Below are 24,887 nucleotides of genomic sequence, written 5' to 3' on the forward strand. Positions count from 1 at the left end.
TTCAGAAGATTATTCATTTGATTTGAACCCAACTTTTCATTTTCATATATTCATTCTTTTTTGGGGCCGCGCGGGGAAATGCCTTTATATTCCACGTTCAGCCAAAATATATATAAACTGATAACCGGCGTGATTATTGTTACTATCATGGCGGACGAATAATAGGAAAGAACAGACAAAACGTTGATAAAAGCCGACGTAGAAATTCATGAACGTTATTGTCTTATTAATCAGCAAATGTGTGTGTGTGTGTGGGGGGGGGGGGGGGGAAATGGGTTACGTGTATATATATGTGTGTGTGTGTGTGTGTGTGTGTGTGTGTGTGTAACTGCGTGTGTGTGTGCGCACTTGTGTTTTTATATTTTACCAAGAAAACAACATGGTACAAATAGTGATAATAGAAATGACGACAATAATGATAAATATAATGCTAACAATTGCAGTCCAACCTAACCTCAATCAAACCCAACCCAACCTAGCCCTAACCTAACCTAACTCAACCCAACCCGGCCCAACCTAAGCTACACTCACCTATCTCGCAGTGGTCGCCCTTCCAGCCCGGCTCGCACACGCAGGAGCCCGCCACACAGGAGCCGTGGCCCCCGCAGTCCGGCACCTCGCAGTCCGTCATGGGGATGTCACACTCGCGGCCCTTCCAGCCCGCCTCGCAGTGACACAGCCCGCCGCCGTACTTCCCATGGTTGCTGCACAGGACGGGACACAAACCTGCAGGAGGAGAAAGGTGAATGATAAGTAGGTTTCAGGAAGAGGTTTATATTCCTATGGGTGAGCTAAAAAAAAAAAAAAAATCTTTCTTTATTGGATATTTTGTTGCAAGGTTCAGTATTGTTTTAGAGTAGGAGGTGGATTTGGTCAGGTCATATGCGTAAAACGTATGTAGATAAACGGCTACGGTAACGGCGTGATTGTGTAGGAGCTGTAAACGTCAAGAAGGTCAGGTGTACAACGGCAATAAAATAACAGTTGTTGAAGCAGGATGGAGCACACTAACGCCACACAAGAGATATTCAGTGGAAAAATAAAAGGTTGGGAAAGGCCCTCGCCCTGAAGTGATGGAAAACAATAGACATATGACGGATGACGCGTTGAATCATAGTGATATCGAAATAAAAGATCACAGCGAGAATGTCTAATGTCTTTTTTTATAGCAAAGGAAAATGCTTAAGGGTGAAAAAAGAAAAGAAAACGATAATGAAAAAAAAAAGCCCGCAAATGACTGCTCCTATAAAAAGAGTTGAGATAAGTGGCCAAAAGAGAGGTCAATTTCGGGAATACTTTACTGTTACTTGAAGACGTCGGACTGTTAAGAGAGCGTGTGCTGGCCGCAATGCTTCAGGCGGACACAAGACATAAATAAATGCTAGCGACAAATACATTTCATCTGAGCGTTTGGTCGTATAATTCATGAGGCAAAATGGATGGCTGCTCTTGCTGATAAAAAATGTATTCCTAATTAATTCCATATTCATAAGCCAGAACGTTTGGCAGCGAAAGGTTTATAAATATTCATACAGCAAAACCTTTATAATACCAAGCTTATCCTTACTCACACAGGCAAGCGTTATATTATTCAAATCTGTATTATCATTCACAAGAAATAAATGTTTGACGATATTACAAAACCATAAATTTAATATGATTGAGAATAAGCAAATTGAAGGGCGGGGGGAAATTCTCTATAAGTCAAGATAAAACAACGGCGTAAGAACCTCAAATAACCTCACTCACGGGATGAAAAGAAGAAAACCGAAGAGATAAACACACAAACCACAGACGCAACAAGCAGGAAGGTTAAGTAACCAACCACACAACCAAAAACCATCACACCAAGTACTCAACCAACCAATGAAAGTCTTCCGCAGGTAAACAGGTAACCAATCACAGCAAAGGAAGCAAATAAATAAATAAACAAATAAATTGAAACAAAAAAGAAACAGAAGACAAGTAACCAACCCTCCAGCCATCAAACCATCAAACCAAGAATCGAAACAACTAATGAGAGGCTTCCAAAGGTCCACAGGCAACCAATCACCGCAAATGAAAGCAAAAAGACCTCACCGGCTGTACAGAAGCCAATCCGAGGTAAGCTACGAGGCACGAACCCCGGCCCAACGACCCCCGCGCGACGCCAGGAGGGACTCAGCCAACACGACGCCCCAAACACCCGAAATTATATTCCTCGCCCGCAGAAATATTGGACTAAGTGAAGGTAATCGGCGAGGAAGGACGTGCCAGTGCAAGGAAGGGAAGGATCAGGAGGCGGGGATGGGGCTGGTCGGTCTCTCTCTCTCTCTCTCTCTCTCTCTCTCTCTCTCCCCTTAATTATTTTCACTTGTTTTTACGTCCCTTTTCACATTTTTCATTCCTTCCTCTTATTATTTCTTCCTTACCGTCACAGTTTTTCCATCTCTCTCTCTCTCTCTCTCTCTCTCTCTCTCTCTCTCTCCTGCTTCGTCAGGATCCTTCGCGCAGGAACTTGAATGAAGGAAGGAGAGAAGGACATTGAGGTCTTTCACTCCTCCTCCTCCTCCTCCTCTTCTTTTTCCTCCACACACTCCTTTCTTCCCACGCCATGCTACGTAGGATTCGCCAGACCAAAGGATCTTTCCGCCGCTGGAGGACTCCCTTTCGCTTTTTCGCACATTTTCCCTTTTCCAATTCGAGTTCTTTTCCTCATCTTCATCCTCTTTGTCTCTTTTTCTCCGTCACACATTTCTTTTCTTCGTCCTCATCCTCTTTTTGTGGCTTTAGTCTTCTTGCCTCTCCCTCTCCCTCCCTCTCTCTCTGTGTGTCTTTCCATTTTCCCTTTTCTCTTTTCTAATTCTAGTTTCTTTATCCTCATTGTCTCTTTTTCTCACCGTCACATATTTCTGTTTTTCGTCCTCATCCTCTTTTTGCAACTTTACTTTTCTTGCCTCTCCCTCTCCCTGTCTCTCGTCCTTTCCCTCTCCATCTCTTCCTCTTCCTCGCTTCCTCTCTTCCTCGCCGTTTCCCTTCCTCCTCTTGGCCGCGGGGCAGAGCTGGGTCGTGGCGGCGCAAGTCCTTTCCGGCTTAGTTAATACTGGTTGTTTGTACTTAGGGGGCGCCAGGGGAGGTCTTTGCGCTGCTGACGGCGGGGGGCGACGTCCGCTCTCTCTCTCTCTGAGGATGTTCATGAATATTTATAACTTGTGAGAGTGTTTGTTGAGGACTCGCAGCACAGGGAATGTTATTACGACTAAGTATGAGCGGGGAAATGAAATGAATGTTAGTGGTGGTGGTAGTGGTGGTGGTTCTGGTAGAGTTTGTGGTGGAGGTGGTTAAATGCTGTGAGTTAAATGTGTGGAAGGTTATGTATGTATGTATGTGTGAGTTGGTATACATGTAGTCTTGATGGTGATGTATTGTCGTAATGTTGAGAGAGGTTTTATGAAGGGTTGGCGGGAATACGAAAATGGTTGGCGGTGGTGATGGCGGTAAAAATAGGATTAATGTTTCCAGGTCGGCGGGTTCTGGCCATTGTATGAGAGCATGATTTTTATTTTTTTATAGTGGGAGGTGAGGCAGACTGGTGAGGTTACGTATATGTGCTAGTGACTTTGAGAAGGAAACGTATATATGATTTATGAAGAGATGGGAATTGATGTTGACCTTTGTTCCTTATGCAGTGATTTTATGTACTAGGTTGTCTTTATATCATCTACATACATACACATACATATACATACAAAAATACATGTCCATACATACCTAAACACTTCCATACATACATAAGTACACACATACACACAAACATACCTAGCCTCCGCGAAGGTATGCAACTTGTTATGCTTCAACGTAGCGGAAAATTAGCTCCATTTAAAATCTGAAAGAATATTTAGAGGAGGCAATTTTCGATATTTCCACGCTGTCAAGGCCTCCAGTCTCTCTCTCTCTCTCTCTCTCTCTCTCTCTCTCTCTCTCTGTGAAATATCTGTAGAGAGGAAAATTATAACTTGCCACTTGCCTTATCTGCTTAAATAATAGATATGTAACTTTTCTTTTTTTTCGTTTTTTTTTTTTACTTTTTTTTCCCTCTTCATATTCTCCGCCTATTCTGTTCGGCAAGACCCAATATTTCCGCGGATGATTGAAGTCTCCTTTTTCTCCGACGTCAAATTTTCCTCCATCATATAACTTATCCTGCACGTTGACTCTCTCTCTCTCTCTCTCTCTCTCTCTCTCTCTCTCTCTCTCTGCCACAACACAATATTCTCCCCACATTTGCATTCTATTCCCTTATACACACGTGCTGTCACCACCACCACCACCACCTTCACTACCACAACCACCACCACCACCAGGCACTCCATAAATACGCTATAAACCGCATCATTCTTACTACCATAAACCACAACCTCCACGGCTTCATTTCTTACTAATGATTCACTGCTACACAAACAGACACATTTCGCATACAGGTTTATCCCCACCAAGGCAAGATAATGAAAGAAAATTAAGAAAACAAAAACTGAACAGGTAAGAAAAGTGAAAACGAAGGAGAGATAGAGAGGAAACTAGATAAAAGAGAAAAGGACAATAAAAAAAGGAGACGGAAATGCAAAAGGAGGATAAAGAACGTCCAGAAACGTTCCCTTCAACAATGTCATTCGTTCGTCTCGGAAAACGTTCGTGTTGGTGAGCTAAGAAACGTTCATGTATGGAGAGTTTTGGGGGATATAAATGTTACTAATTCTCACTTATGGAAGAGTTTAATATAAAGTTATCTTGAGAAAAAAAATAAGAGAGAGAGAGAGAGAGAGAGAGAGAGAGAGAGAGAGAGAGAGAGAGAGAGAGGGGAAGAGACGAAGGAAGGGGAAGTGATCGGAGGAGGATGAGGAGTGAATGTAATGTCCAAGAATAAGGTTATGAGGAGGAAAGGAAGAGGGGTAAGAGAGGGGAAAAGAAAGGAAACGAAAGGAGGAAAAAGGGGAGGAAAGAAGAGAAGGAGGAAGGGAGGGAGTGGATAGGAAGGAAAAATTAAGGGAGATAGGGAAGAGGGAGGATGACTAAGGTATGTGAAAGGAAAACAGATAACATTATGAAGAGGGGAGAAGGGAGAAGAGGAAGGGGAGGAGGGGGAGGAAGAAGAGGTAGAGAGAAATGGAAAGAGAGGAGAAGGAAGCATACATGAAGAGGGAAAGGCCATCCAGGAGGCTCTCGAGGACGTGGCCAGCAGGAGCGACTAAAAAGAGAGAGAGAGAGAGAGAGAGAGAGAGAGAGAGAGAGAGAGAGAGAGAGAGAGAGAGAGAGAGAGAGAGAGAGAGAGAGAGAGAGAGAGAGAGAGAGAGAGAGAGAGAGAGAGAGAGAGAGAGAGAGAGAGAGAGAGAGAGAGAGAGAGAGAGAGAGAGAGAGAGAGAGAGCCGCCTTATCAGCATAACAGCCGGGATGTTTTTGACAGCTCATTTTCTGGCAATTTTCTGCCGGCGGTGTTACTGAAATCTGGAGTACCCGGAGCGTAGACTTACACGACGAGCTCTGTCTGGTCCTGAAGACGTGCCCGCTGCAGCCACGCATGCACACACCCACACGCACACACCTATACACACACACGCACACACTCGCTCACCTCCTCCACGCACTTCTGCAGGTCCCACCCCACCTCCTCCTGCCCCGCTCCGCCCCGCCCCGCCCCGCCAGACTCTTGGGGCGGGTTTCGGCCTTACAACAATATCCTCCATTATAACTTTTCTTCCGGCCTCCGTACCCTGTCTGCTTCCTCCTCCTCCTCCTCCTCCTCCGATAGGCGCCTCCAGCCGCTTGAGCTTATGCAATCACGAGGTATAAAATTTAAACAAAAGGGAATAAAAAGCACACAAAAAAAACGACGAAAAAGAAAGGAAAAAATAATGTAGATGTGTCCTTTTTATGAGTGTGTGTTGGTGTGTGTCTGTTGCTTTTGTGATAATTGTATCCGAGTAAGACGATCTAAGGACAATGTGTGTAAGGAGGTAAAAGAAAGAGAGGGAGAGAAGAAGAGAGGAAGAATAAAACACATAAAAGATATTCAATAGTGATCTAAACGGTAACTCCCTCGCGGCCTCTTAAAGGTGAAACTACTGAGGAAAATATGTATTATCCGCACGTTTTGTATTCTGCTCCGTATCTTTAGGGAACGCAACGCCGGTCTGGGAGGAGGGTACGCGAGAGGGAGGGAGTGGAGAGAGGGAGGGAGAGCGAAAGGGAAGGGAGAGGGAGAGAAAGATCCAAATACGCTCACAAATATATATATACGTCTACACACACACACACACACACACACACAAGCACCCCCCCCCACACACATACACAAGGTGCCCCTACACACACACACACACACACACACACACACACACACACACACACAGCCTCAGAACACATTTATACATAGGAACATAAGCCTGACAAACATCTTGACCATAGGAACCCTCATCTCTCTCTCTCTCTCTCTCTCTCTCTCTCTCTCTCTCATGTATTCAGATCACACGCTAGTAACACTCGATCGTCCTCTCTCCTTCTCATTCCCAAACATGACCATACTGTCCTCCACTTCCTCCCTCTGTCTCTCCTTTCCTCCCCATAACCACACTATATTGCGGATGAAAACAACGAGGAGGAGGAGGAGGAGGAGGAGGAGGGGAAGGAGGAGGAGGAGGAGAACAAAAATGGGCAGCAGCAAGTGTCACGAGAGGCTTGTACCATCGTGAATAAGTAATGAGGAGGAGGAGGAGGAGGAAGAGGAGGATGGAGGTGGAGCTGCGGGTGGTGGTGATGGTGGTGATGGTGGTGGTGGTGGTGTTGAGTGGTTTGGTTAGTGTGAACGTTGTTTATGTAAAGACGAGTGAAAAGTCTTCTGGGAAACGCACTTAAATTATTTTTCTGGAGGGTGAAGAAAAAAGAAATACTAAGAAGTGTTAAGGAGAGAGAGAGAGAGAGAGAGAGAGAGAGAGAGAGAGAGAGAGAGAGAGAGAGAGAGAGAGAGAGAGAGAGAGAGAGAGAGAGAGAGAGAGAGAGAGAATGATGGAAAAGATACAAGAACGGGGTATGGAAAATAAAGGAATAAGAATAACAGGAGAAATGACAGTAGGACAGGAGGAAAAAAAAAAGCAGAGAATGGAATAAAACGCAAAGAAAAAATAAAAACAAAACAGGTAAGAAAAGTGGAGGATCGGGAGAGAAAGAGAAGAAACTAGATAAAAAAGAATTGAAAAAAAAACCATCAAACAAAAAGACAGAGGAAAGAGAAAGAAAATGAGAAAGAAAGAAGAGAAAGAAGAATGTAAGGCAGGAAGACAATCCAACACTTCAAAAATGACCATCAAACCAGCGCTTGGGTCAATTCGTACGTCATTTAATAATAGTAAAGTAAATGGGAGGTAAATGACGTTCTTTGTCTCGCCCATTGAGCCTCGAACAGCGATAACAACACGGTAGATAGATGGTATTATACGAGACCTGAAACTTTCATTACTGGACGAACTAACAAACGTATTCATAGGTTACACGTGATAAAGGAAGGGGAAGGAGAATTAGTGAGGAAGAATATTGAAAAGAAAGAAAATAACGAGGGAGTGTTAGATGCGGTTACTTATTTTGCTTTAGTTTCGTTCGTCTTTACTAAATATTCAAAGTCTCTCTGTTTCATCTTCCTCTATATCTGTATATCAATTTGTTTGTCTGTTTCTGTGCGTCCAGCTGTCTGCTTGTCTGTCTGTCTGTCTGTTTCTGGCGTTCTCCACTCGCTCATATTAATGTATTGTCCGTCTCCATATCGACATTTCTCTCTCTCTCTCTCTCTCTCTCTCTCTCTCTCTCTCTCTCTCTCTCTCACCTCTCTTCTCTTCTCTTCTCTTCTCTTCTCTTTTCTTCTCTCTCCCTCTCATTTTTACTTTCACTTTCACCCTCGCTCTCTTTTCCTTTCTCTCTCTCTCTCTCTCTCTCTCTCTCCCAGGCCTACCTCCGCAGTACAATATTCCCGTCGTCAGGAATTGATGCACTATTGATATCATGACAACACGGCCTTCCCATTACACAATCCTTACATTCAGTCGTCACTGGAAACCAACTCAGGACAGGGACGCAGAACTATCGCCAGGATGTAAAGTGGATCGATATTAACTATTAGAGAAGAGCTATTTTACTTTCTCTTCTTTTGGTTGGTGTTTGGTGGGAATGGTTCAGCGCGGATGTTGGATGAGAGAGTCGTTGGTTGAGCAGCTTTAGTATTTGTTCTTGTTTCCTTTCTCTCTAGCCCATTAGCCTTTCCATTTACCTCTCTATACAACACAAAACATCCCTGACAAGACTATATGAAGGAACAACACTACCCTCTCTAGAAACAGGCGTCACCCAACTATATAAAAACACGAGAATGTGAAGAGCAGCGACGTATAAGGTGAAAGGGAAATAAAACCCTCTTTAGAAAGTCATCCCTCTCCTATAAGGAAAGAATACAATGCAGAAAGGAGACAAAATTAACCAGGGACACTAACCCCCCATGGAAATTATCATGCACCTATACGAAAATGAGTTAATACGAAAACAAGTGGCATAGAAAGTGAACCAGGAACACAACTCTCTGAAAGAAGTCATCAGAAATCACCTCACTAAGAAAGAACAAGAAAACACAGGATAGTTATAGTTCAAGAAACATCCATCGCAACTCATCCTTTAGCTCGTCACATCCTCCGCTTTCCCTGCCCTCCCCAGCAACACACAGCGGCACTTACTCTTGGAGCAGTCTTCGCCCACCCAGCCCGGCACACACTCGCAGCGGCCCAGCGAACACGAGCCGTGGTTGTTGCACTCGTTGGGACACGCTGATTGCAAGTCCGGCTCCTCGCCCAGGTACAGCTCCACCTGGCCAATTAGCAGAGACAGGTAAGTCACAAGGCAAGGCAAGGCAAGGTGTGTGTGTGTGTGTGTGTGTGTGTGTTTGGGTAACATAAACAATTTCCCCTTTCTTGTAGCTCTTAATATTCCTCTTATTCACTTAGAGATAACTAAATAAAAATTCTACCACTACTAAATCCTATAACTGAATGACCAATATGCTCGGTCACTCATTCTGTTCACTTTCACGTAGAGATAAATAAATGAAAACTTGTCACAAAACAAAACATGACACAGTACTTCCCATTTCCAGCAACTGTCAATATTCCTTCTATTCACGTAGAGATAAACAAATAAAGTCTACCACTCCTAAACTCTTTAAACGAAGGACCAACACTCTCGACACTCGCCTCGTTCACGCCGATGCCGTCGTTGTAGATGGCCAAGTACCAGGTGCCCGTGTCCAGGTACTCCACCAGCGACACGTTCACGCCCCGGTCGTGGATGAAGCGCCGCTCGCGATGCACCAGCGGCAGGGCAAGCGGCTCCTCCACCTCGCCCGCCGCAAAGCCCTCCACCTCCAGCTCCTCAGACGAGTCCTGTGGCTAGGGTTGAGAGGGACAGTGTTAAGAGCAGCAAATAAAGAGAAAATAACTAAATCATGAGAATATTAAGAGGGAAACTACTTAGAGTGACAAATAGACAAAATATAACTAATTTACGTCATCATTGAGTATTTAGGAGGAAAGTATGAGGAACAGAAAATCAAGGGAAATATAACGAAGTCGTGTCATTTAATGTTTACAGGGAAAGTGTTAGTAGCAAATAATGGAGTAATGTAATTAATTGATGTCACATAATATTTAGATGTGTCGTGTAGCAATAGCTGTGAGGGAAAGTATTAAGAGCAGAAAATAAAGGGAATATATAACTAATTCATGTCATGGAGTGTTAGGAGTTAAAGTATTAGGTGTGGCAAATAAGAGAAAATATATTACACACTTCCTGTCATGGTGGTTATTAGAAAATGTACTATACGTGGGAACTAGAAGACGTTTGATGAGAAAAACAATAATGAAAGAAGGCAACGAACGGAGAAATTAAACAAAACAAAATAATAATGAGCTTTCCTGAGACACCCGTCATTACTGAACCAAAACAATAACAACAACAACAACAACAATAAAAACCTAACACATAAGAGGAATGAAGATTGTCTCCTATTACAACTTAAAAAAAAAAAACTCAAATCATTCACTATACAACATAAAAATCGTTCCAACACGCATACAACAAAATAAGACTCCTTTTTACTAACCCAAAACAACCAACAACAAAAACAACAACCATACACAAAACAAACACACAAACACACACGTCATCAAAACACAAACACACAAACAGCCGCCGCCACTAAAGCGTGACAGCCGCACAAACACGCGCCCCTCGGGACCCGCGGGAGAGCAAATTTGTTATGGGTGAAACAGAGCTGAAATGACATCATGACGCGCCGCCCCTGGCCCGCGGCGTGACTAATGGCCTGCAGAGGACGGCCCGGCGCTGCCACCTCGGAAATCTATCATAACAGAAGGGAGGAGAGGGCGGCAGAGAGGGACAAATGGGAAGAGGACACAAGGCCAGAAGGGAAACGAGAAACTAAGGGAGTATAAGGGAGAGGAGGAGAGCAGAAGGAGGAACAAAAGAGCAGAGAAAGAGACGCTAAAGGGAGAGGAGGAAAGGAGAATGAGGAGGAAGAAAAGAGCAGAGAAAGAGGCGTTAAGGGGAGAGGAGAAAAGGAGAATGAGGAGGAACAAAAGAGCAGAGAAAGAGGCGTTAAAGGGAGAGGAGGAAAGGAGAATGACGAGGAAGAAAAGAGCAGAGAAAGAGGCGTTAAAGGGAGAGGAGGAAAGGAGAATGAGGAGGAAGAAAAGAGCAGAGCAAGAGACGTTAAAGGGAGAGGAGGAAAGGAGAATGAGGAGGAAGAAAAGAGCAGAAAAAGAGGCGTTAAAAGGAGAGGAGGAAAGGAGAATGACGAGGAAGAAAAGAACAGAGAAAGAGGCGTTAAAGGGAGAGGAGGAGACCAGAATGAGGAGGAACAAAAGAGCAGAGAAAGAGGCGTTAAAGTGGGAAGTTAATGGAAAAGAAGAGAAGGCGAGCAATTCGACCATGAGAAATGAGGTAGGAAAGGAATAGTAAAATCAAAGGGAGGAGGTAAGAGGGAGAAGAAGGAGAATGGGAAGTAAGAGGCGAGAAAACCAGACATGGGAACCAGGGGAAGAACCAGACCACAACAGAATCAACGGGTTAGGTAGGAGAAGTAGGAGTGGGAGGTAAGGGGAAGAAGGGAAATGAGAGGAGGGGAAAGCAACCAAATATGGGGTATAATGAGGTGTTGGTGAGGATATCGCGGGAGAGGGAAGGCAAATTTCATTACTCTCTCAGGCGCTCGCGTGTGTGTGTGGAGGCGGGAGCTGATATTTGAATGGAAGGCGCTAATAATGAGAAATGTTTCCTCTTCCTTTTGCATCGCCAGAGACGCCGCGAGAGGGTAAAAAACAAGATTAATATACGCGAAAGAAAGGAGGAGGAGGGGACGAAAGGGAGGGAGAGGAAGGGGAAGAGGGAGGAAAGGGAAATATAGGTGGTAGGACAAGAGGATTTTTTTTTATTAAACAACGCATATGAGTAGCGCGTCAAAACAGTCCATAAGCAGGCCCTAAAAATGTGTTTAATGAAATGGACCTGAAAAAGTGCATCATTCTCGTCTGATATTTACTTCTAAAAGAGTCACAACATTACCTGAGGGACTTTAATTAACCAGGTAGAACTCATAGAATACGCAGGTACTGATATCCTACCAATATATTCTACCATTTCACGTGCAACAGATTCCTACCACGTCAAGCCCACATTACCTGAAGGACTTTAATGAACCAGGTAGAACAAATAGACCCCAAGACCAAAATATCCTATCTACACCCTCACACAAAAGAATCCTACACGTTTCACACCTGGAGGACTCTTAAGCAGGTAGGCATAAGCAGGAGTCTCGAGAGCAGGTTAAGGTCTGCAGAGGAGAGGGGGGAGGGGGAAGGAGGGAGAGGGGGGGCGAGCCTAATTAATGGACTTCACTGGAGACTCGCATGTTACAATTAATAACCAGCCTCTGCAGGGGGGGGGAGGGGGAGGAAGAAGGCTCATATGCTAGCAGGAATGCGGCTCAGCTCTTCCCGGGCGTATTAACAAAGTTGGGCTGTATAACTTCCTGCTAAGTTTGGGGCGGACAGGAAGCCTTCAGATAGAGCCTAGTTTCATCTGTAATTAATTCCAGCAGGTGTGAGGAAGCCGGCAGGTGTAAACAGAGGGAGGGAGGAGTGCGTTAATGAGCCCCACTTCGCCTTGCTCAAATACAACCTCGGCCCAGGAAGGTGTGACGTTGGTAGTTCCTCTGGGTAATTTTTTTCGGGGGGGGCGCACGTTACGAATATGCAGGCTGTCATACTGAACAATAAACACACACCTAAGTATACAAAGGCAAAAGAGTTGTGGCATTGCATTACATAAAACACATTCGTAAACTCCAAAAGAAACGTGAAAGAGAATGGACTTGCATGCCAACAAACGAACAATAGCGAAGGTAAACTTACGTAATAACAAACAAACACATGACATATAAAGAAAGCATAAAAAAAACCATAATAAAACCAATCAAATCGAGTATGGAAATCTAAAAAACAACAACTTCAATTTCTTAAAACATTCCTAAACCTCTCAAACCAAAACAAAGCAAATGATGCAGAATCCCTTAACGCACAAGAGAATTAAAGAAAAACATAAAAAAACACATAAAAACAAATACTATGATAAAAATAACCAAATCAAACAAAAAAAAAAAACTCCCGTCAAAATCCCTTCTCATGATCACTAAACACACAATACAGAAACAAAAACATTCCCAAACTTCTCAAACAAAATAAAAACAAAAGATGCAGAATCCCTTAACGAACCACACACAAAAAGAAAATACTATGATAACAATAACCAAATAAAACAACTAAAAAAATCTTCCCGTCATAAACCCTTCTCTCGATCCCTAAACACATAGTACAGAAACAAAAATAGAAACCAAATACGAAAACTCACACACAACCAGAATGAAAAAAGGGACGAACGCCTCACCTCAGCGGCTCCGGAGAAAGATACATGGGTGTCCTTGAAGTCCATGAAGCGATACAGGTCCGCAACCGCCTGAGACTCCGAGGGGGAAGAGGTCACACCGGAGGAGGAGGAGGAGGAAGAAGAGGAGGAAGAGGAGGAGGAGGATGTGCTGGACTCCGCTGTGGCCTGTGGAGGAAGAGGAAAGACGGTTTGAATATAAGAATAAACAAGAATTATGGAGGCAAGGAAAATTTGGGAGGAATGAATACGAGGGAGGAGGAAGGACGGTTAGAATTAGAGATAGAAAGGATAATTTTGAGGCTTTGAGGTAAGAAGGAAAAAGAAGAGAGGACAAGGAGGAAGGAGAGGAAAGGAGACAAGGGAGGAGAAGGAAGAAAAATACAAGGGAGAGTCAAATAAGTAAAGTCATGAAAGTATAAAGTGAGTAGGAAAAATCTGTGTAAAACTATAACACACACACACACACACACACACACACACACACACACACACACACACACACACACACACACACACAGTCACAATGATAACACAGTACAATAAGCAAGGAAAGAGAATGAGAGAAGGAAGGATATCGAGGGGAGGGAGAGAGAGGAGAGAGGAGAGAGGAGGATGAGAAGGAAGGGTCGGAGGTGGAGGGCTACAGAAGGGGTAGAAAATGAAGATACAGGAGGAGGAGGAGGAGGAGGAGGAGGAGGGTGATAGCAGAGGTACATGAAGATGGGAAGAGGAGGAAGAGGATGCTGAGGGGGAGGAGGGAATGAGGGTCAAGGGGGGGTCACGCATGGGTAGGTCAGCAGAGGACTAATTGGCAGAGGGCAGCGAGGCGTCCATTAGTCGGGCCTCAGCCGTGCGCCGCAGCCTGTCCCGCGGGGCATTACTGGCTTATTGTGTTTTGCGAGCGGCCTGCCACGGACCGCTGACATATTGCCTCACGTGCTCCAGATACCAGGTAAATAGCCCGCTGGTGAATAATAATGGTACGTGTGTGCGTGTGTTTGAGTGTGTGGGAGTATGTGCGCGTGGACAGACAGACAGGTGGTTAAATTTATTCACGCCGACCCCCAAACTAATTAGAATTTTGCGTGCCGCGTTATTTTTCCGAGCTTGTCACCTCAATACACACACACACACACACTCGTAAAGGAGATAAGCACGGCGGACTTAGTTTTTAATCGTGTACATTTTCTTCCTTTTGGAACTACACGTACCAAAGTTATCTTACTTTCTCTCTCTTTGATAACCTAAACTTGGTCTCATTAGTAGTTCAGTCAGCGCTAAGTACTTCCCTTTGGTTTCTTCGTTTCCTCATTCTCTCCGTCCATATAGAACTCCATGAACCTAAGCAGTCTCTAATAATTACCTTCTCTCTCTGTGATAGCATTAACTTGGTCTCATTTGTAGTCCCGTTAGGATTAGCTCCTCCGCTTCACTGGTTTGGTTTCTTCGTTTCCTCATTCTCTACTTCCTTATAGAATTCCATGAACCTAAACAGTCTCTAACAATTACCTTCTCTCTCTAAAACGTAAACGTACTCTACTTCATTGTAGTCAACCTTCACTGGTTTGGTTTCTTCGTTTCCTCATTCTCTCCTTCCTTATAGAATTCCATGAACCTAAGCAGTCTCTAACAATTACCTTCTCTCTATGTGATAAACGTAACTTACTTCATTTGTAGTCCCGTCAACGCTAAGTCCTCCCCTTCACTGGTTTGGTTTCTTTGTTTCCTCATTCTCTCCTTCCTTATAGAATTCCATGAACCTAAACAGTCTCTAACAATTACCTTCTCTCTATGTGATAAACGTAACTTGCTTCATTTGTAGTCCCGTCAACGCTAAGTCCTCCCCTTCACTGGTTTGGTTTCTTCGTTTCGTCATTCTCTCCTTCCTTATAGAACTCCATGAACCTAAACAGTCACTAATAATTACCTTCTCCCTCTGTGATAAACGTAACTTGGTCTCATTTGTAGTCCCGTCACCGTTAACTCCTCCCCTTCACTGGTTTGGTTTCTTCATTTTGTCATTACTAGATGAACCTAAACAGTCTCTAATAATTACATTCTCTCTCTGTGATAACCTAAACTGCACCTCATTTTGTGTGTCCAAGGACCTTCCCTCTACTGGTTTCTTAATTTTCTTATCTTCTCCTTCCTTTTAGAACTGTACACATAAACACATTCTCTAATTATCACCTTCTCTCTCTGTGATAACCTTAACTTCGCCTCATTAGTATTCCCCTCATCGCTAAGACCTTCCCTCTACTTGATTCTTCATTTCCTCATTCCCTCGAGTCCACACCTACAATGGTCTCAAGCCTCCTTTCTTCACGCCCACATTCCACTGCTCCCCTCCATGACCATTCCCTTTCTCCCTTGGCTTTTTATCCCTTTGCATCCGCATTCCGTGGCTTCCCTTCAACACTTCGACAGTTCCAGCCTGATTTTTTTTCTTTCTTCCTTTCTTTCCATTTTTCTCTTTTTTATTCTCGCACTCCCTACTCACGTTCTATCCCTCTGATATATTTATTAACTTTCTTCTTCCCCTTATCTCCTTTTATCCTAGCTCTCCCCATTCCCGTCCAATCCCTCCTCTCATACTTCCATTCACCATTCAATCTACCTTTTTCTCATCCCTAACTTGCCTACGTCAATCTGTCGTAACTCAAGCAAGACAAACCGACACACGATTCATGTAACTTCACTTTCCTTATTCTTTCCCACCTCTACTCTCCCTCCTTCCTTCCTTTCTTCACTCTTCTCTGCACTCGGAAACTGTCACATACTATTCCACCTCCTTTCCTCTTACTTCCTGAAAACACACACACACAGACTCACACGAGCAAACAAACTTGCTCCTTACACTCGGCTCACTCACCCAGTCCGCCTGTCGCTTGATTCTTCCGGGTCGTCCGCTCTTGATAAACTCCACGAAGTCGTACTGGGTGATGGAGGGAGCCACGTTGCGCCGGCCGTAGATCGCCAGGTGAGCCGTTCGAGGCACCGTGAAGTTGAACCTGCGCGGGAGAAACACGGAGACTTAAGAGAGATAAAGAGGAGGAAAGTTGATAGAGAAGAGGGATACGACAGTGAGAGGCAGAGGAGGACAGGGTGGAGGAAAGAGAAATAAAGCGAGGAAGATACAGACACGGTGATAAATGAGGATAACGAGATTAGTTAATGTGGAAGAGAGAGAGAGAGAGAGAGAGAGAGAGAGAGAGAGAGAGAGAGAGAGAGAGAGAGAGAGAGAGAGAGAGAGAGAGAGAGAGAGAGAGAGAGAGAGAGAGAGAGAGAGAGAGAGAGAGAGAGACAAGAACAGGATGAACATGGGTAGAAAAAACAAAGAAATATAGGATAAGGAAAATGGAGAGACACAAAACGAAGATAAATACAGTAGGATAATGAGATAAAGAGAAGGAAACTTAATAGGGAAGAGGAATAAGATAAGAGAGATAAGAGAATAGCGTAGGAAGAATAAGGGTGAAGGATACAAAGAAATACAGAGGAAGGAAAACAGAGAAAAACAAAGCGAAGAAAATATGGTAGGCCGAGAGAAACCGAAACAAATTTGATAAAGAGAAGAAAAGTTAGTGTGAAAGAGGAATAAAATAAAGGGAAAGAAGCACAGGAAGAAAATGGGAAGAGGAAATAGGATAAGGAAGACTACGAAAGATGAACACACGGGGAAAAAAGTGGAGGATGAATAAAACGAGAAAAAAACACGGTAGGAGGAAAGAATTACACGTGAGGAAAGAAAGAAATGGGGACAGGAAATAGGATAAGGAAGACTACGAAAGATGAACACATGGGGAAAGAAGTGGAGGAGATACAGAAAACGAGAAAAAAACACGGTAGGAGGAAAGAATTACACGTGAGGAAAGAACGGGAGGGAGAGAGAGAAAGAGAGAAGTGGAGGAGGACAATGGCTGCGTCAGGTGAGGCATGCGGTGAAAGTGGAGACAATGGGAGGAGGAGGAGGAGGAGGAGGAGGACAAGGAGCTAACAATTGAAGCTCTCTCTTTTTCTACCTCTTGGAATTCCAGTCTCTCCTTGAGGATTCTTCAATTTAATTCCCCTTCTTATCGCCACAATTCCACGATGAACATAATTTAAACTTTACTTTCTGGAACTTGGAGCAGCAGCCCATCTTAATGTTGTTGGGGCCAAGGGAGGCGGAAAACAGGCGGCTACTTCCACGAAACTTCCATTATTCAGCGCCACTAACGAAAATTTCAGCTCTCGAGTCTACTGTTAGTCCCTTTCGTTAGTATCATTGTTACTCTTACTCTCCTTCTTCCCTTTCTTTTTCTTCTTTTCCTTCTTCTTCTTCTTCTTCTTCTTCTTTTTTTTCTTCATATTTTTTTATTATCACCATTATAAATATTATCGTTATTATTATTAATTATTAAGAAAGGTAACGAAAGCCTAAGAGGAAGAACATGAAAGGTATGCTCAAGATAAAGAGAGATAAGGACATTAGGCAATACTATATCTAAAACCCATAAAATAGATCTTCAAAATGCATCTCGATATTAGCCATTACCTCCATGTTTCCTAATAATTGACTGGCATTCCTCTGATATTAACTCCGCTAATTACTGACCTCATTACTGTTATTGTTTTCTCAACCTCTGTAAACTGCAAGTCCACGATCATATCTACTTCAAGATGTGTTTATTTTTATTTATGCAGTTATTCCTCTCAAGCGGGCCACACACTAACCTCCTAACCTCTTGTTATTAAATGAACGAGGATTAACTTCCATCCCTGCTCCGTTTATGAAGACGCTGCAGCCAGAGAATCAACAGCTCACATCTTCCTCAGCCTTTCTCCCACTTACACGAAACGACCTCATGACATTAATAACTGGACTAGGATAAATTTCCACTGCTGTTTCGTTTCTAGGCCAATGTACCCTCAGACATCTATAAACCCACATCTTCCTCAGCCTTTCTTCCACTTACACGATACGACCTCATGACATCAATAACTGGACTAGGATAAATTTCCACTGCTGTTTCGTTTTTAGGCCAATGTACCCTCAGACATCTATAAACCCACATCTTCCTCAGCCTTTCCCCCACTCACAGATAGTTATTCACGTCATTAACTGAAGTAGGATATAATTTCACAGTTGCTTCGTCCATGAGGCCATCTAAGAAACATCTAAGAAACCTACATCTTCCTCAGGCTTTCCGCGTCTTACCACTTGAAGAAGACCATATACACAAATTTTAAGTCATGCCATTCACTGCTCCGATTTAAAAGTCAATATAGCCCAAGTATTTATAAGGCCATCTCTTCTATCTTTCCCCTTCATACACAACACAACACTGGGATACAATAACCACCGCTGCCCCGTGAATGAAGTTACGGTAGCCTCAACATCCCTGAACTCAACCTTTCCCAGCTCCCCACCACTTATCCCTACATTCACCCCATTCTTGTTGCCCCCCGTCTTACCGCATAAAGGTGGGCTGCTTCACGTTAAATTGCGAGTTCCAGTAGCCTCTCGGGGAGATCTTGTTGACGTAGCGGCGGTTGAGGTCCCGGAGGCGCGTCAGTTCGGTGCTTCCAGCGGTGTCCGGCTTGGGGGCGCGGGCGAGTGTGGTGGTGAGGGGCGGCGAGTAGGCTGCGGGAGAGAGGGAGAGGCGCGTGTTAGATGGAACGGTAGGCGAGTGATTGGAAGGAAGGAGTAAGGAAGGGGAGAAGGAATAACCTGGTGATGTATCGAAACGTGAGGGATGAAGAGGAATGAGTTAAGAAAAGCAGTTGTGGTGTGTTAGAGGCAGAAGGCGAACTACTGAGATGAAGAGCAAAATTGGTAACAGGGTTTGGTAGGGAGGAAGGGAAAGAACGGTGTTGTATGAAACTTTGAATTAAATTGTTTCCGTATATCTGTTGAAGTTACTGGCGATAGTAAAAAGTAATAAAGAATGTTGCCGGATACCTGTATGCGAAAAGAAGTAGGTGTTTGAGAGAAAGAAGAAATACTATAGCAGAACATATTATTATTATTGTTTTTATCACTATTGTTATCTAAAAAGGTAACGAGCGCTCAGAAGGGAAAAAGAAGAAAGGTGAGCTGGAGATAAGGAAAGAGAGGAACACTAGCCAGTATATGTGAAGCACTAAAAAGGATCTTAAGCATGCAGCATCTCGCTATTCCTAAACTATACTTCAATGTAGCTGTCAGAGGCGTAGTATTTAAGATGGGCTATAACACTAATGCACAACCACCGCAAGCACGATCTCCCAACTATGACAAAAACATGAATTACAGGTAAACGATAAATGATACACCCGGAAGAACAACATATGCATACTTTTTAGGAGCAGCGAGAAGAGGGCTTTTTTATAAGTTTCCTTTTTTGTGCCCTTGAGCTGTCTCCTTTGTTGTAAAAAAAACAAAAAACGGGCGATGAAAACAAAAATGATATACGAGACGAAGCCAATCCTCCTGCCCAAGACCAATATAATATGTAACCGAAGGAGTATAGAAGAAAACCGCGTACGAGTAAACAACAGTCAGATCAATAAAGGCGAATATTTGAGTCAGTTGGTCTTGACATGGCGACTGACGTGGTAGTAACATGAAGGGCAAATAAGGTAAATATAAAATGTGAAAAATATAAAGAAAGGTGAAAAAATAGCAGGAGCACCATTTTACAATATTCAGCAGTATTACTTCTACATAACGATAATAAAAATAATAATAATGTTGAAATAATGCCATAAAACACACACACACACACACACACACACACACACACACACACACACACACATACACACATTTTCCACGAACCTCCCTCTTCCCACTCTTTTCCTCATTCACTCTCACTGTCTCATCCCTCGCCACCACCACCACCACGATTATTACAATATTGAAAGACAGCACAGAGCCAAAAGATCAAAACACTGACTTCTACCTCGCAAAAAAGTGTCGAACAAAAGAAACAAAGAGATATAGAGGAGGAGGAGGAGGAGGAGGAGGAGGAAGACAGTCGTGGGAGGTGGATGGTTGGCAGTTCTTTTGTGTTTTACTCCACTTTTTTCATATCTCCTTTTATTTTTAGGTGGAGAGATTGCTTAGCTCCTTCTCCTTTGTTTGCTCCTCATCTTCTCCTTCCGTGAATATTCGGAGACGTGAACTGGACGGGAACGCACACACGCACGCACACACACACACACACACATAAAAACACCTCTCACCATGTTTGTTTTTCTAATATTTTTTTTCAGTGTCACCATCAATATATTTTTCCTTTTGTATATTATTCCCGTGTCCTTCGATTTTTTTCTCTTTATATATTTTTTTCCAGTCATCTTTTTTTCCATACATTTCTTTCCGATCAGTATAAATATTTTTCTTTCATATATTTTCCCTCCAGTGAACCAAGTCCAACAAACCATTTATCCACTTCACAATATTTTCTTGACGCTTATCCGCCATTTAATAGATTCATAATTAATGTGACAATACTTTTGATACTGATGGCGAAAAAAATAATACATGCGAACTGTCCCCTTGTCCCCCTCTCCCTCTCTCTCTCTCTCTCTCTCTCTCTCTCTCTTTGTTCCCTCCGGGCCTCCACTCATCCCTCCCCGGAGAACAATCCCCCTCACCTGGGACACCTGAGGGCTTCCAGGGACCAGATTATCAGGGAGGAGAAACTTGTCCATAAAAAGGGATCGGGAAGACAATGGACGGAGACGGGATGGCGGGGGAATAGCGGTGGTGGTGGTGGTGGCGGTGGTGGTGGTGGCGGCGGCGGTGGTGGTGGTGGTGGTGGTGGTGGCGGTGGTGGTGGTGGCGGTGCGTCCTTCTTCTTTCTTTTCTTTCGTTCTTTGTCTTGTGGTAATCTTTGTGGGTGTTTGTATTATTATTGTTATTATCATCATTGTTGTTGTTGTTGATGATGATGTTGATGTTATTGTTGTTGTTGCTGTTCTTTTTTTTTCTTCGTTGTTTTCTTTTTCATTATTATTATTACCGTTACACTTATTATTAGCTCTATTATAATATTTTTTTTGGTTACTCTTTTTTTCATTTAATTGTTCTTGTTCTTCTTTTTCACATTCTTTTTGTTTTGGTGTTGTTATATAATCGTAGTTAGCGTCATTTTATCGTCTTTTAACGTCTTTACACGAATGATGGTGACAGTTTTACTCTCTCTCATATTTATCCCGGAATTCATCAAACATTTTTCGAGTTTTCTCTTTACTATTTATTTATCATTCTCTTCCCCTTCCCTTCTCTTCCCTTCCCTTCCCTTCCCTTCCCCTTCCTTCCCTTCCCTTCCCTTCTCTTCTCTTTCCCTCCTTTCCCCTCCCTTTGCCTCCCTTCCCTTTCCTTGCCTTCCCTTTCCTTTCCTTTCCTTTCCTTTCCTTTCCTTTTCTTTCCTTTCCTTCCCTTCCCTTCCCTTCCGTTCCTTTCCCTTCACTTCCGTTCCTTTCCCTTCCCTTCTCTCTATCTTTCTCTCTCTACTCGGACCCAGCTGTCACCCCTCACGTTTAATCTTGAATCTATCCATCAACTTTCACCTCTTTTTTTATTTTTTTATCTGAGCTCAATTTATTCCATCCTCTCTCTCTCTCTCTCTCTCTCTCTCTCTCTCTCTCTCTCTCTCTCTCTCTCTCTCTCTCTCTCTCTCTCTCCTTCTTTCTTTTCTTTCATATTTTGTATATTTTTTCCTTATTTTGCTTTATTTCTTTCCTTCCTATCTTTCTCTCTTTTTTCCTTTCTTTTTCATCTTTTTCTTTCTACCTTCCTTTCTTTCTTTCTTTCATTCTTTCTCTCTTCCTCTTTTATTAGTTTTTTTCTTTTTCTCATTCTTTCTTACTTTCTCTCCCCCTTCCTCTCTCTCTCTTCCACCCCCTCTCTCCCCCACATCCCCCTCCTCCCACCTTCTCCCCATCCCTCTCAACGTGTGCCCAGCTGTTAGTCGGTCCTCCCCCACAGAGCAAGATGGACTGGCCCACCCGGTTCAATAGCAGCGGCTCCTGTCAGTCAGTCGGGCCTGTGTTGTGTTCCCGGCCAGCGTTGTCATTCCACGGCCATGCCAGTCCGCTCTCATTACTCCTAGGGCGGAATGAAATGTGGGAGCCTAAAATAATTCCGGGTTCGCCATGATGGAAATGTTACCGTGGCGGCTTTTAATTCCGTTTCCGAAAGTGTGGGGAGTAATTAATGGGTGTAAGGGTGATGGGGAGGGGGGTAGGGGGAGGGGGGAGATGACTCGGCCTAATACAGGTGATAGATGAGGGGTGGGTGCCTGTGTGTGGGAGGGGCAGGTGGGGACAGGTGTGACGTGGCAGGTAGAGGCACAGGTGACATGGGGGTGGGTGTACATACGAGTGTTGACGGTAGGGATGAACTGACAGGTAAACAGGTCATTGTGATGGTACAGGTGGGCTCAGGTGTGATGGGAGTCAGGTAAAAGGACAGGTAACATGGTGGGACAGACGAAAGAAACGGTGATGGGAAACAGACAGGTAAACAGGTGACTGCGATGGTACAGGTGAGTCTAGGCGTGATTGGAGGTAGGTAGAGGCACAGGTAACGGGGGGTAACATACGGGAGTGACGGTGAGGTGGATAGACAGGTAAACAGGTAAACAGGTGAACAGATGAACGGGTAACGGCACAGGAGGTGAAGGAGGATATACCAATACAGAATAGGACAGGTAGAAGGGGGGCAAGGAACTGAGGTATGATGAGGGGAAAGGACAGGTAGAAATTGGGGCGAGAAACCGTAGTGTGTTGGAGAGGGAGGAAAGGTAGAAGCGGGGCAAGGAAGTAAGGTGTGGTGAGGGGGAAGAACAAGTAGAAAGGGGAGCAGGGAACCGTAGTGTGTTTGGAAGGGAGAAAAGGTAGAAGTGGAGCAAGGAACTATTGTGTGGGAAAGGACAGGGCAGGTAGAAGGGGGGGAAGAGACTGAGGTGTGATGAAGGGACAGGACGTAGTAAGGAGGGTAAGAAAGTGATATTGGGTGAGAAGACAGGGCAGTTAGTAAGGGGAACAAGGAACAAAGGTGTTGGTAAGGACAGCCCAGGTAGACAGGGGCAAGGAACTGAGGTGATGGAGAACAGGGCGCAGTAAGGAGGGCAAGAAACTGAGATGGGGTGAGAAGACAGGGTAGTTAGTAATGGGCGCAAAGAACTTAAGTAATGTGAGGGGGACAGGCCAGGTAGGAGGGGGAACAAGGCGCCAGACATTGAGGACAGAGGGAGCCACGTGCGTGTTTAGTGGAGGTTTGGCACCGTTCTGCAGGCGACCACTTCCTTCCTTCCGTGTCTATCGCTAAACTTACTGAAAGGAATAGACACGGAATGGTTTAGTGTGTTCCGTGTTTTTGCAAGTCTTTTATTTGGATATATGAGATTATCTATTACTGTTATTATTATTATTATTATTATTATTATTATTATTATTATTATTATTATTATTACTATCATTATTTCCGTGAACGATAAAGACATAGAAATGGTATATTGTGGTCTGTATTTTTGTAAGTCCTTTATGAGAGCATCTATTTAAAAATTATTTCTTACTTTTACTACTAATACTAATGTTATCATTAATGCCATCATAAATTTACTCCTACTAGATATTCATTTTAGTGCTCTTCATGTTAACTTCCTCGCTGATAAATAAATATTTCAGAAACGTATATATCCTTCATATGTATCCCATTTGATCGACTCCATGCTTGCAAGACCACTATGTGCTTTCAATTTCTAGTACACACCATTTCCAGAAAGCCGTGAGTAAATACCTCTTCCGCAGCCTTGAAATAAACTGCTTAACCTCTTTACGACCCTCTTCTTAAAATATTCAGGATTACATTTTTCGTGCTAGTTCGGGGTAATCAAGGAAATGACCGAGAGTTGTTTACGAGGCCATAAACAGCAACAACGAAAAAAGAAAAAACGTAACTTACCTGGATTTGATTTCAGTGTTTCGGGCGAAGGCGAGGCGAAGCGAGGCGAGGCGAGCACGCGGAGAGAATTACGGCGAAAATATGTATCAGGAAAATTTTTTAAACTCAGGCAATATGTTCTTATGTTCTTAGTACGTTCTCCTTTTCTTATGTTCTTACTAACGTGATTTCTATTTGGACGAAGCTCATGGTAGTATTTGAGATCTTTTCCAGGAGCTTAGAGTCAGAAGGTAAATGGATTATGCATATGTTTTGGGGAAGTTATAATCCATTTCAGGAAGGATAAACAACAAACATGTATATTCTTTTTCTGAGACGAGACAAATACCAAAAAAAAAAAAAGCGGTAATAGTCGACGCACGCAACACACTGCAACACATGCCAACACAAACTTCCACTCATAAACCTGCAAGTATCATGAGAACTTAACGAAATATTTCAAGAGGAGAGTATATAAAGACACCTCTCCTCCTGAAATTGACCTCGCTTCTGCACACTCGTTCTTTACTTTTTACGGGAACAGCATTTAGACTCGGGAAAAGAGAGAGAAAGAGAGCGTTGACCAAAGTTGCTGTTGAACTGATGGAAGACATGAGGAAAAATCTGCGCCAAGGGCTTTTAGAGGGCTTTATTTTTGTTCTTTTTCGTTTTTGCTTTTGCCCTTGAGATACTTCCTCTGCTGTAAATAAACTACGAAGTCTCATTTGCTCTCTCTCTCTCTCTCTCTCTCTCTCTCTCTCTCTCTCTCTCTCTGTCATCAGCCAAAGCCAACTAACAGCCTCTAAAAACGAGCTCCACAAAGCACAAACATAACTAACATATACCGCTGAAGAGGAACACTTTCTGGCTCACCAAGTACAACAAAAGACTATGAACTAAAATCTATTGCCACGAGACACCACAAAAGCTTCCACGAAAT

General features: G+C 43.5%; 1 protein-coding gene across 6 annotated transcripts in view; it reads right to left on the bottom strand.

The window, feature by feature from the left end:
- LOC127000431 (teneurin-a-like) overlaps positions 1-24,887 on the bottom strand; it is a 382,877-nt gene that overhangs the window by 141,254 nt on the left and 216,736 nt on the right. For 5 of the 6 annotated variants that reach the window (XM_050864152.1, XM_050864150.1, XM_050864151.1 and 2 more), the window contains 6 exons: positions 18,487-18,655; positions 15,902-16,040; positions 13,030-13,194; positions 9,261-9,455; positions 8,748-8,877; positions 532-726 (listed from right to left, as the gene is read on the bottom strand). In XM_050864152.1, the coding sequence (XP_050720109.1) occupies positions 532-726; positions 8,748-8,877; positions 9,261-9,455; positions 13,030-13,194; positions 15,902-16,040; positions 18,487-18,655 (993 nt within the window). The remainder of the gene's footprint in view (positions 1-531; positions 727-8,747; positions 8,878-9,260; positions 9,456-13,029; positions 13,195-15,901; positions 16,041-18,486; positions 18,656-24,887) is intronic. The other variant, XM_050864149.1, reaches the window with a different exon arrangement.

The sequence above is a fragment of the Eriocheir sinensis genome, chromosome 18 (genome assembly GCF_024679095.1).
Source record: "Eriocheir sinensis breed Jianghai 21 chromosome 18, ASM2467909v1, whole genome shotgun sequence".
Lineage (NCBI taxonomy): Eukaryota > Metazoa > Arthropoda > Malacostraca > Decapoda > Varunidae > Eriocheir > Eriocheir sinensis.